The sequence below is a fragment of the Lepidochelys olivacea genome (assembly GCF_965140295.1).
Source record: "Lepidochelys olivacea isolate rLepOli2 genome assembly, chromosome: 9".
Taxonomy (NCBI): Eukaryota; Metazoa; Chordata; order Testudines; family Cheloniidae; genus Lepidochelys; species Lepidochelys olivacea.
In genome coordinates this window covers 15,562,472-15,579,703 of record NC_140419.1, presented here as the reverse complement: position 1 = coordinate 15,579,703, position 17,232 = coordinate 15,562,472, and the positions used below count along the sequence as shown (strand labels likewise).

Sequence of the window (17,232 nt, the reverse complement as noted above, 5' to 3'; positions counted from 1 at the left end):
AGCTTCTGTGCTCTGTGATAATATAAATCCCAAGAAAAAAACTGTTAAAATTGAGTTGAGAATATATATCAATTTTAAGGAAATTACGGGGATGTTGTATGCATCTCAAACTCAAATGTTATAAACCCAGGAACATCTGAAGGTACCCAGACAACCTTAATTTTGCCCTCTACTGGTGTCATGCAACAATTGCAATTAAGGTATTGTATTTGTGGTCCCAGATTAGGTTAATGATTTTTAAAGACACATTTTGAATATTTTTTCCCTCATGACATCACTAGTGGGCCATAGTTAAGGGTGCTTTTCTAAATAATGCAGCTTTTAATTAATTTGAACTCATTAATTATCAAATTTACTTGTAAATTCTCAGAAAATTCATTCTTTACTCAAAGAGTAAATGCTCTAAAATTGGGAAGCTTACATTGTAGTTTTCATATATGGCAGATGTTGAATCCCTATTGTAAGTGCAAAACAGAACTCATCCTTAAGTATAGAATCATGACTAGCGCTTCCATAATAATAATAATAATAATAATAATAATAAAAAATAACAACTTTGCTGCCTTAAAATGTTGTTAGCTTTAGACTTCCCATGTTTCTCCATTCTTCTTGTCTTTGTTTCTTGACATTGTTGCTGAAGCAAATGGATCTGTCAGCCCATCTATCTTTGCATTTATCCAGTCTGTTACCATTACTGTAATATCTGAACACCTGGATCATTGATCATTATTTTTGCGATGGTGCTACATTTTAGTAGTCCTCTGAACTCGTTATTTAACTACAGCCAATATGCACAAAGAAGTCACTTCTGTACCATGACAGAAATGTGTACCACAGAGACAAACCTAGGAAGATGCCACACGTTTCAAAAGAGAATTACTGGTGTCGGGCCAAAAGTGTCGAGGATAGCAACAGCATAAGCAAGTCTTCTGGAAACTGATGACAGACAGACAGACCAATTGATACAGTGGAAGAATACTGCAAACAGCTGTAATGATTAATCCCATCAATATATTCACTCCCCTTCTGGACCCACACTGTTTCTCTACACCAACGTCATTGTCAGCTGCAAAAATAACTTAACGTGCGTTTCTGCAGCAAAGAAACAATTGCTGCAGAATCCATGTTTTTCCAGTGTTTAAGCACCCTCAATGTTACATTCATAGATGAGAAGAATAAAAAGAAGAAACAGCGTTTTCCTATAAAAACATTTTACTGGAGCAGCAATGAATCATGTGACTATCCATCTAGCCTTTAGAATAACAATAGAGCTCGCTTAACTTGCCAGCCAGCCAGCCCTCAAAAATGACTAAGAAATGAGGTTTTGTGCATGTTCTCAACATGATCAGCACTAATTTATAGGTGGGAATGTTATTGATATGGTTCTTCCTACTCCTTAGCATTCCTCATTTTTTACCCCATTTTATTCATACAGATTATCTCAAGTAAACTTTAAACTCTCATGAAAGAGAGGTTATAGGAATGTTGTTTATGAAGGAATCCACAATATTTTAAGCATCCCCCCCCCCCCCCGGTCTCCCTTTTTTGTGTCTCATTAGAGGAGTTAGAGTCACAAAGTAAACCCTGCTCTTTGATGCTAAGGTTGGAAGCCAACTGAATTGGCATGGTAACGTGGCTCCTCTCAGTGGCACCAGGAACCCAGTTTCTGGTTGTTTTCAGGGGCCCAGTTGGTTGCGAGGGAGCAAGTGAGGCCAGCTCTAGGGAGGCAGGTTCATAGGCTCCCCAGCTGTGTGAACAAGGACAGCCCTTATATATTGAACTTTGGCAAGCGTGGGCCGATGTTTGCAAGTAAATCAAACTTTGAATCCATGGTGGCTTTGAATGTGTACTTCAGCATCAGTCTGCATCCCTCTTCTGAGGGGGGTGCTTAGATTCTGCTAACAAATGATCAACCATCCATAAATAGTTGAGAGAGAAAAACACTGACATCTACCATCCCCTTTGGCTGCCTCAAAGTAAAATCCAAAGGGAAATTCCTCCCTTAATTACTTCTCTGGCACTATGTTTACACTACTGCAGTAAGTCGACCTATGCTACGCAACTCCAGCTATATGAATAACGTAGCTGGAGTCGACGTACCTTATGTCGAGTTACCGCGGGGTCTACACTGCGGGCGGTTGATGGGAGAAAATCTCCCGTCGACTTACCTTATTCCTCTCATTGGGGGTAGAGTACAGGGGTCGACTGGAGAGCAATCTGCAGTCGATTTGTCGGGTCTTTACTAGACCCGCTAAATCGATCGCTGGTGGATTGATCTCAGACGGTTGATCCCTGCCGTAGTGTAGACTTGCCCTCAGGTGAGGCTGCGCAGTTATAACTAAGGGCAGAATTGGCCCCAGGTAATCTCTTAACGGTTTTCAGGCTATCATGGGCAGCCTCTTGCCTCTGCATTTGTAAAGTGCTCTACTGCCTTTCATGTTGTTTTAGTAAACTCAATGGCTTTACAAGGGTCCTTGCCAAGCAGATTGTTAGTTCTGGCTGCAGAGCTCTTTTTAATCCAGACCAAGTTTTGGGCTCCTATGGAGTTCATTTCGACTGTGCAGTCTGATTTTTTTTTTCCTGTGCAAATATGCAGATTTGCAGATTATTTTGCTATTTTTTGTTGTTTGGTCATAAAATAGCTGTTATTGTATATAATAAGGTGGATTATCAAAGGCTTTTTGGCCATTTATGGCATGTTTATGTTTCTGAAGATTAAGAAAGAATAAGTTCTTTCAGGTTCAATATGGACACCCTTGCGCCTTTCCCTTCATTGGAACCCTATTTCAGAGGAAAATATTTCCTGGCTGTCATTTGGGCGTCAGTAATGGGATAGGTTTCAGAGTAGCAGCCGTGTTAGTCTGTATTCGCAAAAAGAAAAGGAGTACTCGTGGCACCTTAGAGACTAACCAATTTATTTGAGCATAAGCTTTCGTGAGCTGCAGCTCACTCCATCGGAATGCATCCGATGAAGTGAGCTGTAGCTCACGAAAGCTTATGCTCAGATAAATTGGTTAGTCTCTAAGGTGCCACGAGTACTCCTTTTCTTTTTAGTAATGGGATACAGAGCCTTTCACTTCTAGATCACCGGTTTGAATCCCAGCTATGCCAGTAACAGTTGAAAGTTGTAACTGTCTGCAGCTTATGTGAATTATTGGTCTTTGTTAAATTCCCAGAGGATACAAAGACCACCCCCACAATTGGCATTCCTGTTAGCTGCCTCACAGGTAAACCGAAGACTGAAGGGTAGAAAGACAAAGTTGCTCTTTCCCGCTCTGGACTTTCTAGAGCCAGCACTGAGGCACGTAGCAGGAGAAACTGCCTGTGGCTGAAGAGAGGGCTTCGATTTGCAGTGCTGTCAGCCTGGCACTTTTCATTAACACTGAATGCACTTAAGGGGGAAAAAAGAAATCCATACTTCCTTTTGTTAACTGTGTTGGGTTTTAGCCTCTTACTTCTCCTGGCATCAGAGAAACCAATTCCCATGATTTAAGGGAACCCTATCCATCAGAGGAGAAAACTTGCACCAGCAAAGTCCAGATAACTTCACTTCACAGCTGGCACCAATGAGGATTTCTCATGGGTCACTGTTATTTTTTAAGAAAGTTTAGTATCCTGACTTCCCACCCTGCTGCTCTGCATATCTTGGGTAGGACTGGGGTAATCCCTGGGATTTTCTGACCATGTGGTGTTTGTGGCAACTGATAGTAGTAGTAGTAGTAACTTAGTGATCTTTTCAGAAGGTACCTTCTCTGAATGACTCCTCTGTTCATCAGCCTGGCAGGGTGCTTCTGACTCTCTTGCCAGAGTGTGCCATCACTCCTGAAAACTGATGAAGGGGGGGAGAGAGCGACAAACACAGATTCAAGTGACAGAAAATAAATTAGGAGAACCAAGAGAAAGAAAATAAGAAATAGTGCACAAATAAATGAAGGGAATTGAAGGATAGTATGTAAAACTGACACACATCCCAACCACCACAGAAGGGCATAATGTATTTTAAGAACCTCTTTTCTCCTCTTACTTTGTCCAAGTTTGTATCTGAAAGAGACACCCACAGAGAAGTTGAGAGTTCTGGGCTGTGTTCTTGGCTGTGCTGCTGTCTCACTCTGTGACCTTAGGTGATTCACTTAAGCTCGGTCTTTCCATTTTCCAGATTGTAATACAGAAATAATAGTTACCCACTATAAAAGCACTATGGAATATAGCAATTAATAGAAATACATTAGGTTGTGGTGGTACTGTCATCATTATTCATCACGGAGTGTTGAGGATATTGCCATTACACCGGTAACTGTTGGAGCTTGGGGACGGAGTTAAAAATAACTTGCGATTCCCCTTCTTGACTGCTCACACAAATGTTACTTTCAAATCCTATATCTATATCTGCATTCCCATACATAAGAGATATAAAAGGACTTCCCAGTCTCTGTTTGTCTTTCTCTAATCAGTAAGTGCTGTCCCTTGGTGTTTGAGAAGTACTAAATACCACGAAGGCAACTCCAGTCAGAGAAGTTATAATTCCAGAAAAGGATAGGCAGGGGAGAGTTTGTTGTGATCTACCATATATATACAAATATTACAAATCTGTCCCAATCAGAAGAGGTAAAGAAAAGAAAAAATTCCATGAGCAAGAATTGTAAGAACAGAGGTAATGCTTGTCAAAACAACAGACTTTTACACTTATTCTATAGTTGTATGCTCACCAGCCTTAATGTGGGACTGGGGAGACAACTCTTGGAATTAAACAAGGCAGCATTCAGGAAAAGCCATTGCTTTTGCTTTTTCAGCCTGGTATTTCACAATTAGAAGGAATGACAAAAAACATCCTTTTATTGAAGACAGTGGAGTTATATCAGGGATGATTTTTGCTTATGATCTTTTATGGTCACGTACTACATTCTAAGCTGAAGCTATACTATGTAAAGTGTAATGAGATACAGCATAGCACTGTATATGATGCTCATATACTAGAAACAATACAATAGAGTAATTTCATTTTAAAATCTATTCCTATTTTATTCTTGGAAAATCTGAATGTTTAACCCATTGGTCAAAGTGTGCTGAGTGTTCCCTCTTTGACCAATCCACAAAGGATGAGTTTATTATCATTGTCAGCTGTGGGGACACTCATGCTTTTTGGTTCTGGAGCTCCCCAGTTCAAATCCTGATGGCCACTGTAACATATCCGCAAATGGGAATGTGCAAAGAGAGATCTATACCTTTACATACCTTGCATATAGTCTGCCTACTCACACAGGTTGCCAACACAATTTAAAAGGGTCCTTTGAAAATGTAGCCCTTAGAAACTACACACACTTAAATATGTTGACTGACATGGGCCTCTAAATACTGTTTATTTGTAGATTATTTTAGTGTGACAGATATATCCACATTACAAAAACAAAAAGATGAGTGGCCACATTCATAAATCTTTACACACACAGTTCATGAACCCATGTTTAGCGAGCCCTTATTTCCTTTTTTTTGAAAGTATCAACCTTTACTTTATACGTCCAAAGATCTTGCAGACTTCTGTTGTATAATAGTGTAGTAGAAACTGTCCAAAAATAAAAGACTATTTCTGACACAGAAAACTAGCTAAATGGGTCAAACATGTAGCTATTCATTATAGTATGAGAAAAGGACTGGTGCATAAGTTATCTGCCATACAAGCAGATCTAACTTGTACTTTATCCATTTTTGTGGGTTATGTCACTGTTTAATTTGGTGTTTCTTCAAAAACAACCAGCTGCAGCCATGTGTGATACTCTGCATCTGTTACTGTCTTTGTAAGACACAAAGCACTTCCTTGAGGTGTAAAACTGATGCAATATAGACGTCGTACTTGCATTTTACAAAGAAAGACCCATTTTGCCTTCTGGTGGATCAACTGCTTGTTCACAGCAGGAATTTACTCAGATTTTTAGCCAGTAAAGTAGGAGGTGGTTGTTGTTGCTGTGTTCCAGCAGTAGCAATGAAGAGGTGGAAAAGAACAAAACCACTTACACACTCCATTTGACCCTTGCATCCAGCATTTCATTCCACTTGTGGAGTCAACCAATATTCTTCTTTGCACTTTCCTAATTTACAAAAAATATCGAAAGTGAAAATATTTTTTAAAAATTATATCCACTTTAATTTGATCAAAAATAGCCCTAACAGGAGTATCTCTCATTGTGCCTGTTTGACTTCCCTGCACACCAGCTTGCTCACAAGCCTGGTACTTGCCCATATTGCAGAATACTTTTAGTTTCATTAAGCACTGGGCAGAGCTGCATAAAGTGAATTGAAATAAAAATCGCTGAAGTGAGCTGTAGCTCACGAAAGCTTATGCTCAAATAAATTTGTTAGTCTCTAAGGTGCCACAAGTACTCCTTTTCTTTTATCCTATCGGGCCTGATCCTGTTTCCACTGAATGGCAGAATATTGACTGTGGGAAGTGCAGGAGCACTGAGGGTACGTCTGCACGGCCCCAGTAGCGTGAGCCCTGCGAGCCTGAGTCAGTTGACCTGGGCTTGTTGCATGGTTGTCTTTTCTTTTTCGTTGTGTAGAGATACACCTTGAGTAACCGGAAAGCTGTGAAGCACCTCCGTAATTCCATCCCCATTCAGGACAGCACTTAAGCAAGTGTCTAACTCTTAAGTGGGTGCTTAAGCCCCATTGTGTTCAATTGGAGTTAAGCATGTGTGTAAGTGCTGTCCTGAATAGGGATGCTGTGTTGAGTTCTGAAAAATGTATGTTTGCACTTTTTACGTTTGTTTCTTGCTGTCTTCAAACATTTAGGGAATGTCCTTATTTAAGACATCATCGGCATAGGTCATGGAGTTTAGTGTCTTTCAAATTGTAGGTTGCACTTTATGTGACTGATAAAAGATCGTTACTAGTATCTGAGCTGCTCACAGCCCCTTGTAAATCTGGAACAAATTCTGAGAAAGCATATTGTGTTATGACTGGCGTATCTGCAAGCGTGGTGCTGTGCTTGAGAACTAGACATAAGGTTTGCAAGGCATTCATGCTGATGTCATTGCACTGGAATGGAGGGGCTGTTGAAACAGTAAATACTTTCTATAGCCAGCAGCTAAGTATCTACTGAACCTCTTCTTTTTCTGTGAAGGAAAAAATGCAGAACAAACCTAAAATCAGTAAACTGTATTTATGGTGAGAAATTTTAATTAGTTTAGGGCTTGTAGCTATTTCAAACATTGTGCGTAAACAGCTGCTATTTGAGCAAATGTGAAAGCCAGTATTTGTGGAAAGTTTAAACTTTGATATTTTTTTTCTGTATTTTTTAAACTTGCCTTGCTTTATAAAGCACTGTTGGAATGGTAGACGAATTATGTTTATACTGTACATTCAGGAAGAAGCAGGGACTTGTGCTAACAGAAATCTGTAACAGCAGGCTTCAGTTCAGCAAAAACTAGCTTCCAGCCTTAATAATCACCAGGCTCCAGAGCACCTCCCTATATTCTTCGGGGAAATTCACTCTTGGTGAGTTTGGGTGAGTCAGAATCAAACCCCCAAACTTTGGAAGCAAGAGGACCAGAATGTGAGCCTAGATTTTACAGCTGGTCCCTTTATTATAAAAGGTCAAATCAAAACCCCAAATCCAAACAACCCAGAACTTGGGAGTAATTCAGGATCTGGATTCAGAATCAAATTTTATAGCTCGGGACTGTCCATAGCATCTCGTAGGCATTCAGAAGTGTCCCTTTTTCATAAACAATAACTGAGGGTTTTATATTTTCCCTTGGAGGGTTCCACTGAGCACTCAAGGAATCCTTCAACTTCCTGTCTGATGGACAGTTTTGCCATGGCAGATGTAGGAAACAGATGAGAAGTAGAAAAGCTTTTAAAAAGACAATGATCCAAAGTGTTAGAGTGAGTTCTTCCTTGACCTTCTGTTGCTGATGTCAAACAAGGAGAGCAGTATTTGCCAGCTACTTGGCCCTGTAATTCCTAGTATTAATGTGGAGAGACTGATGCACACAGCTTTCATTTGCTGACTTCAGACAGGCCAGGAAGAGTGAGAAAGGGGTCAGAGATTAAAAACAAACAAAAGTGGCCATTTGAGGCTGGATGCCCTTAAACAAATGGGCATACTCCCAATTTCTCAAGCCATCATAGGTAATATTTCTGTCTGAAAAATTTGCTGGCCATTAGAAGCAGAGTTTGTGATCCCCCTTCCCTACCATAGTGGCAGTCATTGCATGATACTTGTACTCCTCAGCCTAAAGGGTGGAAGCCACGCTACAAGCACAGCACAGCCATGGTTAGGTGTTTTACACCTGCATGAGCTGGAGATTGCAGCCTCTGGGTTGAAAACTCATTTTTTATCTCCTCTGTACTACCCAGTAATGTCATTGTTCTTCCTAAGGCCTTCTGTTAATGAGGGCTGTATGCAGCCCCTTCTAGAGACTGGCAATGCAGTTCTACAGCTAGCCAGAGGGAGTCACTTAGAATCATGTTAGATCCCCTTTTTTCCCCACCATGGGCTGTCTCTAAAGGGCTCCCGAGGTTCCTTATTAGCCCAGGAGAAAGAGCTCAAGCTTGATACTTGAATATGTTGTTAGCAAAGAGACTGGCCCCATCTGGTGACAAATAGGACCAGCGTCCTGCTGAGGGAAGGATCCATGATCTCTCTAGTTCCCCATAGACTAGTGTAACCCAGAAGGATGTGGGTGATCATATTTGTTATTGAACAGACCTCAGTAGCCTACAGAAGCCTGATAAGAATTCATCTGGTTCATCAAATAGTAAACAAAAAACCTAAAGAAATGCTATAAGAACTGTCACCTGTGTGAGTGACTTTGTCCTTTATAATAATAATAATAATAATTAATAATTAAAAACTATTAGTGATATTTTATTTATTATTATTAAAAAGTTGTTGCTGTTTTGCCATATGTCAGTTCCACTATGGTGGTGTTACTACTTGCCTTTCGTGTGCATCTCTATTGTCCATTGTCTCTTTAGTTTATATTTCCTCCCATTTAAGGTGTATGTTCTGTCATCATCATTATCATTGTTTGTGCTGTTGTTTTCTGTCTGAATGCAGCCTGGTGCCTTTTAAACCTTCCAGGCATCTGCTTTGTATAGTATAGTGATCTGAAAGTTCATATGATGGACAGCTCTTCTCTCTGTGTGTAGGGTGTTGCAATTATTTCCTTCCTTAAAAGGTAGAATGGTTTATGGTACTAGCAGCAATGGAGTAAGCCTAAGGTAAATCATACCTCCAAAAGTGCAAGGATCATGAATGAATGATGCAAACGTCATGAATGGAATATGCAGATGTCCTCAACTAGGTGTGACATTTGCATGTTCCTTGCATTAAGTTTGTGAGTCTTATATTTTTCCTGCACAAGCCTGGCACTTTTGCTGATATGGAAAAGGACTGCAATGCATTCTGTATCCCATTGTCTGCCTGGTTAAATATGTGCAGAAACACCCTTGACGTTGAATGTTTAAATAAATGTTCAAAAATGAAAATTCTTCCTCGGTTTATTAAACCGATATAAAAGCAGATTTGGAACTGTTTTGTAATGTGAGTGTGGGACTAACTGCCCTGAGAACATGGTCTATTCAACAGCACAAGTAATGGCAGTGCAAGTTTCAATACGTTTCCCTGCCACTGTGTGCCTAAATGCTTCGAACCAGAGAAACAACTGGAAGTGCAAAAAAGCGCATATCAATCTCTGATACTCATGAGACCTTGATCCCCCCCCCCCCCATGAAACCCCAACATGCATGGGTGCCATTAGCACTAGTGTTGGTGGTTTGCAGTCTTTTGTGCTGATTTCACTATATCAAAATGTTAGCGGTGGGGGTCAGGACTATTTTTGTGATTAAATAAATTAATTTTTAAGTGTTATGTGAGTGCCCTCGGGGTGGGAAAAACATCTTGCCATCAGAACCTTCCATACCCAGTGCTGAGCATCAGTGGTCCTTTAAAGAGCTAGCTGTTTGGTCATGTGGATTAAATTCATTCATAAGTGAATGAATGAAGTGAGAGTCACCTTGCCACTTCTCATCTCTGAGTTTACATCGACGTTGGTCTTTTTACTTGCCTGAGTTCTCTGATGAAGTTTCTTGTACTTGCTTCTAGCTCTAAACTGACCACTACTGCATGTGGGCAGTCATGAGGACAGGCATTGTGCATCTGGTACCAAGCCATTTTGAGCCTGGAGGAGTGTGCGTGGCTGAGGTAGCAGACATGTGCAGACTGTGTACTTAATGAACTGGAATCAAAAGCTTCCCTAGGATCCGGGATATGTTAACTGTGGTTAGAAAGCTGATACTTTTACATTCTTGTCATTGCTGGGGGTACCCTACTCTCTTAGGTCTCGTTATCTAGCTCTAGGACTTGCAATGGCTTAAACCTGCCCTTCCCTTCAAGGCATCAAAAAGGGCTTAGTTACTATACAAAGCTATCATTTTCCACAAGAAGAGGGAAGTGAAATTTCATTGAGCTTTAGGGTTGATTTTCATCTCTTAGTTAGTGTGCCACAGTTAGTGTGCCACCCTTGCTAGAAAGCAGACCGAGGAGAGAAAATTCAGCCCACATGTTTAGGATTTAAGGTCAAGAAGGATTCAAACTTAGCTTCTGGGGCTGTAATTTAGGGTGATGTAATGACCATAAAAGAAACTTCCAATGGCATAGTAACAGCATTCTCTTACCCACTGTAGGCATAGAAGCAGTTCTATACTGACATTCTTTAGAGATGGGCCCAGAGCACTGAACCCCTTCAAAATTTTCAGATCTGGATCCAAATTTCATGGCTTGGGGCTGCTTCTGCAACAGGACTAAAGGGAATACTGAATCCCCCAAGTCCCTAATCATTGACGAACTTTGTATTTGGATCAACATCTGGGTCTCCTCTCAGCGTGGTCATGCCCATCTGTATAGTTGTCAAGTCAAATTTGTCTTATCCGTATTGAAGCATGCTAATTTATATGCTTCAGACAACTGGTAAAGTGTGTTAACACTGTGGAAAAAAATGGCCCTTCTATCTTCCTCTTATTCAGAATTAGCTTAGGTTAATTTTTGTCAAGTGGCTGAGACGGAAAAGCACTCCAGATCATAGGAGGCAGTCCGGCTGTCATTCCCGCTATACACTGAAGTACATTCTTTCAGGAGGAGATGAGCATTTACATTGAAGTTTTGCCTGTCTGTACTCAGCCAGTTTTAATTTTTTGGCATGCTCGCACATGGAACTTTTTTTAAATGGTGGTGGTATTTTTTTTCCCAAGCAGGTTTTTGACAAAAATGGGCAAATTCTTGAGTTTCAAGAAGTTGGTCAACCTTTTGGGGAGTAGCCATTTCTGGAGGTTTTAATTTGAACCTGCCGTTTTTGTTCATGAGTTTCTACATTCCCTTTGCCAGAATTTTATTCTGCTATATGAAGGGTCCTCCTCATTTTGTTTTTACTTGTTTGTTTGTGGTATAATTACTTTGCTTTAATTTTTTTTTGAAAGGTAATATGTTTGGTCAGCAGACTTCCATTAAAATAAAAAGGCTATTTATTAGAGTAGAGCAGGCTCTAAGTAGGAAAGTGAGGACTCTCCTTGCAGTTCAGTTCCATGGATGACAGAATAAAGATATTTTTGGTTAATAAGCCAGATTAATCTTCACATTAATTGAGTTATAGAATACCCTGGGTCTTTTTGCTGCATATCTGTAAAACTAAGTTTTGAGGGGGGGATTTGGCCACATGAAACCAAATATTAATCAGTTTAGGAAGTCTGCGGATGTCAGCTCTGTAGCTGCAGTCATTAAGGCTTGAAAATTTCGTTGGCCACTCATTCTTACACCATATTTTTACTATTCATGTATAAGGAGCCATACATTGTTTTTCTTCTGCCATTCTTACTTACATAAGAGCAAACTGTGCCACAAGAAATTGTTTTCTGATGAACCAGTTCTACTGTTCTGTCTCTTTCCTAGTAAAAACTTCACGGTGGAGAAATATAGTGTTTGGTGACATTATTGACATCTAATGATGGTAATTTACTTTTTTCCCATCTTTTTTACAGAATATGACTCAGAAACCAAAAGAGTTCAAGACATTCTTTCTGGAATAGAGAAACCACGGGTACGTGTTCCAGATTTACAAAAAAAGATGACTTCACAAATATGCCAAGTGTATTCTTTTGTCCATGGTATAATGCTGGTAAAATACCGGATGGCCTCTGAATTATTATATGCCAGAATGTTGTATAAATGTATTTTCATCCAAGAACATTTTTATGGATCACAGTTCTGCAGTCCAAAGTACACACTGAGGCAAAACTCACAGTCCATACAGTGGGCATAATTTCTAGTTATCTTATATTATATGCTGGGGCTTAATTAATGGCTATTTGTAGAGCACTTTAAAATCCTTGGATGAATTTATTAATGTTAGTTATTTCATTTTATGTGTTATATAAGGTAATGCACATATAAGGACATAAATAATAAAAATACTTATTTAGTTGATATCAATTCTCCTATCCCCTGCCCCCCAACAAGCTTTAATTTTAAATAATAAATTAGGAATTAAAAACCAAAACTCTGACAAGAACAAACCAAATTTTATTATTTAATAACATTGAAAAGTGTGTAAGATATGTTCCTGTTGCAGTTTAGACCCCAATCCTGCAAACAGATGCGCCAGTGCAGACATTATGTTCACATGATAGTCTGGACTCTATACACTTCAAAGTCTGCACCAATGCATCTGTTTGGGCCTTATGCAATAAAGGAATAAATAGGGAATCTAAATCACTGCTGACTTGAAGTTGCAATGGTTTATGTAGCCTTCCCGCCCCCCCATTTAATTTTTTCCCCACAAACATCTGTGTTATGAAAAAAGTGATTGACCTCATAGTTTTTCGCTAACTCCTCTGTACTTTACTATTGCAATTAACATGCCCTTGGTGTATATTCATAAGCCGTGGATAGTTCTGCAGAGGAAAACTAGTTCACTATTGTGACTGCTGTGGAATTGCTATGTAATGTACTCCAAGAATATTGAGATGTAATAATTTATGAACACTGTCTGTGACCTGGTCAGTAAGATGCTGTTATTGTATGTTGGGTTGTAAGACTTTCCAGTATGAATGTATTGTTCTAGGTTAATAGGAGGCTGTGGGAAAAACAAGCGGGGAAGCAACCAAGTGGATCCTGGTCAGAATCTCCAAACAAATGGTTGGGGGGCAGTGACTAGACAATGGGAGAAACTGTTAGCTTTGAGGATCCTATATCCTGTCGCCAATGAAGATGCAAGCTTTGTATTGCCAGGCAGCAAGCCCAGAGATCAAAAGAACGCTAAACAGTTAAAAAGCTCTTCTCAGGAGAGAAGGGTATGTGTGTTTCACTTGTCAGCAGCTATTCAGGGAGAAAAGCTAACACAGAGAGAGACTCCCCAGAGGGACCCCTAGAGGAGTGGGGCTTTCTCAGATCCGGGGAATGGCGAGCCTTAACAAAAGACAAGCATGTACATAGACTGGTTTATTTTTTAAGATCTGTCTTCTCTTAAATGCTTTGGTTCAAAATAAATAACACTCTGCTTTAAGAAGGAAGGCTGTTTGGTTACTAGATGCTACTGTCATTGCCCCTGGAGGGAACAGAACTGCAGGGTCTGAGTCTCAATCAGACCTGTTGAGATGCAGTTAGTACCAAGGGAATGCTGCCCAAGGCCTGGTCTGAGAGTGGGAGAATCGTATGATTCCACCCCAAGACTGGCCATGGGTTGAGGCCCAAGAAGGGATACGCTCAAAGGCACTTTGCCCACTGATCCATCTCTGAAACTGCGGCCAACATTCTAAACCTCTGACTAGTCCCCAAAGCCACCATTTTAAAAAAGAAACTTTCCTTCCTTTCCCCACTTCAAATGTGGAATCATCCGCTCCTCAAATGTGCCCACTCAAAGTTACAGTGGCCTATTGCCCAGGGTGGGCAATATTTAAAATGGCATCAATGACTGTTTTAATGTCTGCTTAGAGAGACAAGGTGGGATAATATCTTTTATTGGACAAACTTATATTGGTAAGAGAGACAAGCTATTGAGCTACATAGAGCTTTCTTCAGACCTGGAAAAGGAACTCATAGTATCATGGAATATTTCAGAGCTAGATACAAGAGACTGATACCATTAGAGAGGAGGAATATCTAACCTTGGAAGATCCTGATAATTCTGAAGTTAAATCTGTGAGTATTTTTTGTAGAGAGAAGCTATTTTAGAAGTTTTTATGGTTACCTCTGAATCCTGTATAATTGGACTCTTGGTAACTAAGGCTATGTCTACACTATGCACCTTTTAGCGACACAGCTGTGCCACTAGAACTGTGCCGCTAAAAGGCGCGCAGTGTAACCGCTGTTTGTCAGCAGGAGAGAGCTCTCCCACCGACAAAGCACTGTTCACACCAGCGCTTTTCGTCAGCAAAACTTTTGTCGTTCGAGGGTGTGTGTTTCTTTCACACCCCTGAAGGCCAAAGTTTTGCCAACGAAAGTCCAGCGTAGACAAAATCAAAGATACTTAGCTTTACAGGCAGAGGGATAAAACAATAGTACCATTAAAGTTTTCAACTCTCTAGAACATTCCTAAAATAGCTTTTATAGTTGGGGTGTGTGTGTGTGTGTGGTATATGTGGCACGTGCTGATTACATGATGGTGTGGTGTAACCCTTGTATTGTTACATGCTTGGGATGTCCCGCGCACTTCCCTATAACTTTAACACTCATAAGTAACAAGGCTATCCCAACCTCATGCTAATAATAAACTTATATTGTTTCCCTTTTTTCACCTGAGTGGCTAATCAAAGTTTGAGGGCCGGTGGGCGTTCCAGGTAGGAGTAGAAATTTCTGATAGTCCGGTATTAGTTTGGTGCAGTTTTGTTTATTTACAAAGAACAAAGAAAGTCCGGTGACTTTGAACACAGAGAGAATCAATAGCAGAAAACAGCTTCTTTTGCTCACAATCCCAGAGCACACTCTTAGCCTACACCCTGGGCCAAAAACCTTTTCCCAGGTTTCTTCCATATTTTCAGCTGCCCTTTCAGGGTGTCTCTTTCTCTCCATCTCTCTCTGTCTGTACTTGTCTGACCTGAGTTTGGGTGATCTTTTTTCCTACACACACCTATCCGAAACAATACTCAGACAAAAGCTCCTGAGTGGGTGCAGACAACTTTTGTCTTAGGTGGTGCATATGCTTATAGTTATATTAATTGAAGAGTGAGTTCACACCTATCAATCTCAATGGTGTTTTAACTCAACCCATAACAAGTCTTCACTCAGCTCATAACAATAACATAGGCTACCATCATTTGCTGTGTGTGTGTACATATATGTAACATATACACTCTACGTGTATATAATGTATACATGTAGTTGGTAGTGAGAAAAATGGTATGTAATGCCATTGCTTCAATAGTAGTAAAATATTTGTAGCCCAAGCAAAACGTTTATAAAAGAGAAAATAAAATTGTTTAATAAAAGAAATACCGTGTATGTAAAACCAATGAAGTAATGAGGCATTACTTCAGTGAATCAATTGGAAGTGGACTGAAATTCAAGCAATGAGTGTATTGTACAATACCTAATGTTGCCACCTATTTTGGGAACTTTCACATAGCTCAAACCAAATTTTCTCTTTTATAAGGCAGCTCTTTAAAGGATTAGATTTTTCCCAGGATTGTTTGTTTAACCTGAAATCCCAGTGAGTTTCTAGTTCCCAGTGTCACAGACAAGGTACTCATTCTCTGAAGCAGCCACCTTCCTAAGAGAGGAGAAACCTGAGGCCAAGCTTCAAAAATGGCTGAGTGCCGCTGTTGTGTTCAACTACAATGGAACAGATCTAAGTGGCTACAGAGAAGCCTGAAAGGTTATTGCATCCTTTCAGCAAATGCTGACAACTGCAGTGGGGAGGTGTGGGGGGGGCCGAGGGGGCAGTGAGTAAAGAAGCAATACAGGTATGCTGTGTCTGAGTTCAAATGAAGATTGGCTTTGTAATAAAGAGCCCGTTCCTGCTGTCCTTTCAAGTCATTGTGATTTTTGCCTGACTAAGGACTGCAGCGTCAGACCATGATTTGAAAGGGAAAACTTGACCTCGTAAAAGCCATGAGCTCATTTGACCCACAAGTCTTTCAGACATTGCCCTCTGGGGAGCAAAGGAATGCTTCATTTAGTGTAGTTCGCACACATACAATAACCCTGCCTCCCCCTCCCCCCAATCACAAAAGGCCTGTGAACACTAACCCAAAATCTCAAAGTAAACTTGTACGGAAACGTTGGCCTTTGTTCATGACCTGAATGACTGGAAGAACTGATATTTATCAGTCTTGTAACTTTAATAAAGTGGTGCAAGGGTTGGGATTATTTTATAAGGACTTTTGTAAAATAATTATTTACTCCACCACCTTTTCAGTAGCTTATAAAGCAGACATTTACCATGTAAGTTGAGAAACTTGCAGGAACTAATTAGCTGTGCTTTTTACTAGGCACAGAAAACTCCTGTGACAAAGAATGTGTAGTTATTTCTCGACCTTAAAAAAAAAAAATCTGTAAAAATCAAATACAATAGCTTGTAGGACAAAGTGGCTCATGTTATCCAACTGGAAAAAGTACTTCTGACAGAATGGGCCTTATCATCTGCGTAAGGACTGTACACAAAGGGGAATCATCTTCCCAGATGGTAAATCTTCCAGTTTGTAATATTTTGGTAGGGTAGACTTAAGACAGCGTTAAAAATGAACAAATCCTTTGCAGAAGTATTTCCTGTTTAGAATTAATACCACACCTAAATATTTTATACCAGTACTGCAAGTTCAGTGTTTAATAGAATAAAAGCATTCTATTTCCAATGGAGAAGTAGTGGAAGCTCCTTCTTCTCTTGAGTCATATAAAACTGGTCCGGAAAAAATTATTTGGTTAACAATCCTGCACTGGCTGAGGGAGGAAGAGTAGATGTTATAATGAAATAGAATTCATGAAACAGATCAGAATCTGACCTCCTGGTTTAAGCTTTGGAAAGCTGGAGTAAGATAAGAGGGAAAGTCCTCTCATGGATCAGTAACTGGTTAAAAAGATAGGAAACAAAGTGTAGGAAAAAATGGTCAGTTTTCAGAATGGAGAGGGGTAAATAGTGGTGTCCCCCAGGGGTCTGTACTGGGGATAGTACCATTCAACATATTCATAAATGATCTGGAAAAAGGGATAAATGGTGAGGTGGCAACATTTACAGATGATACAAA

The 17,232-nt window shown here is 40.0% G+C and overlaps 1 protein-coding gene across 1 annotated transcript in view; it reads left to right on the top strand.

Annotated features, from left to right (window-relative positions):
• Window positions 1-17,232, top strand: part of FNDC3B (fibronectin type III domain containing 3B) — a 354,613-nt gene that overhangs the window by 216,754 nt on the left and 120,627 nt on the right. Inside the window, exon 7 of the mRNA XM_084638683.1 lies at window positions 12,034-12,092. Within this exon, the coding sequence (XP_084494809.1) occupies window positions 12,034-12,092 (59 nt within the window). The remainder of the gene's footprint in view (window positions 1-12,033; window positions 12,093-17,232) is intronic.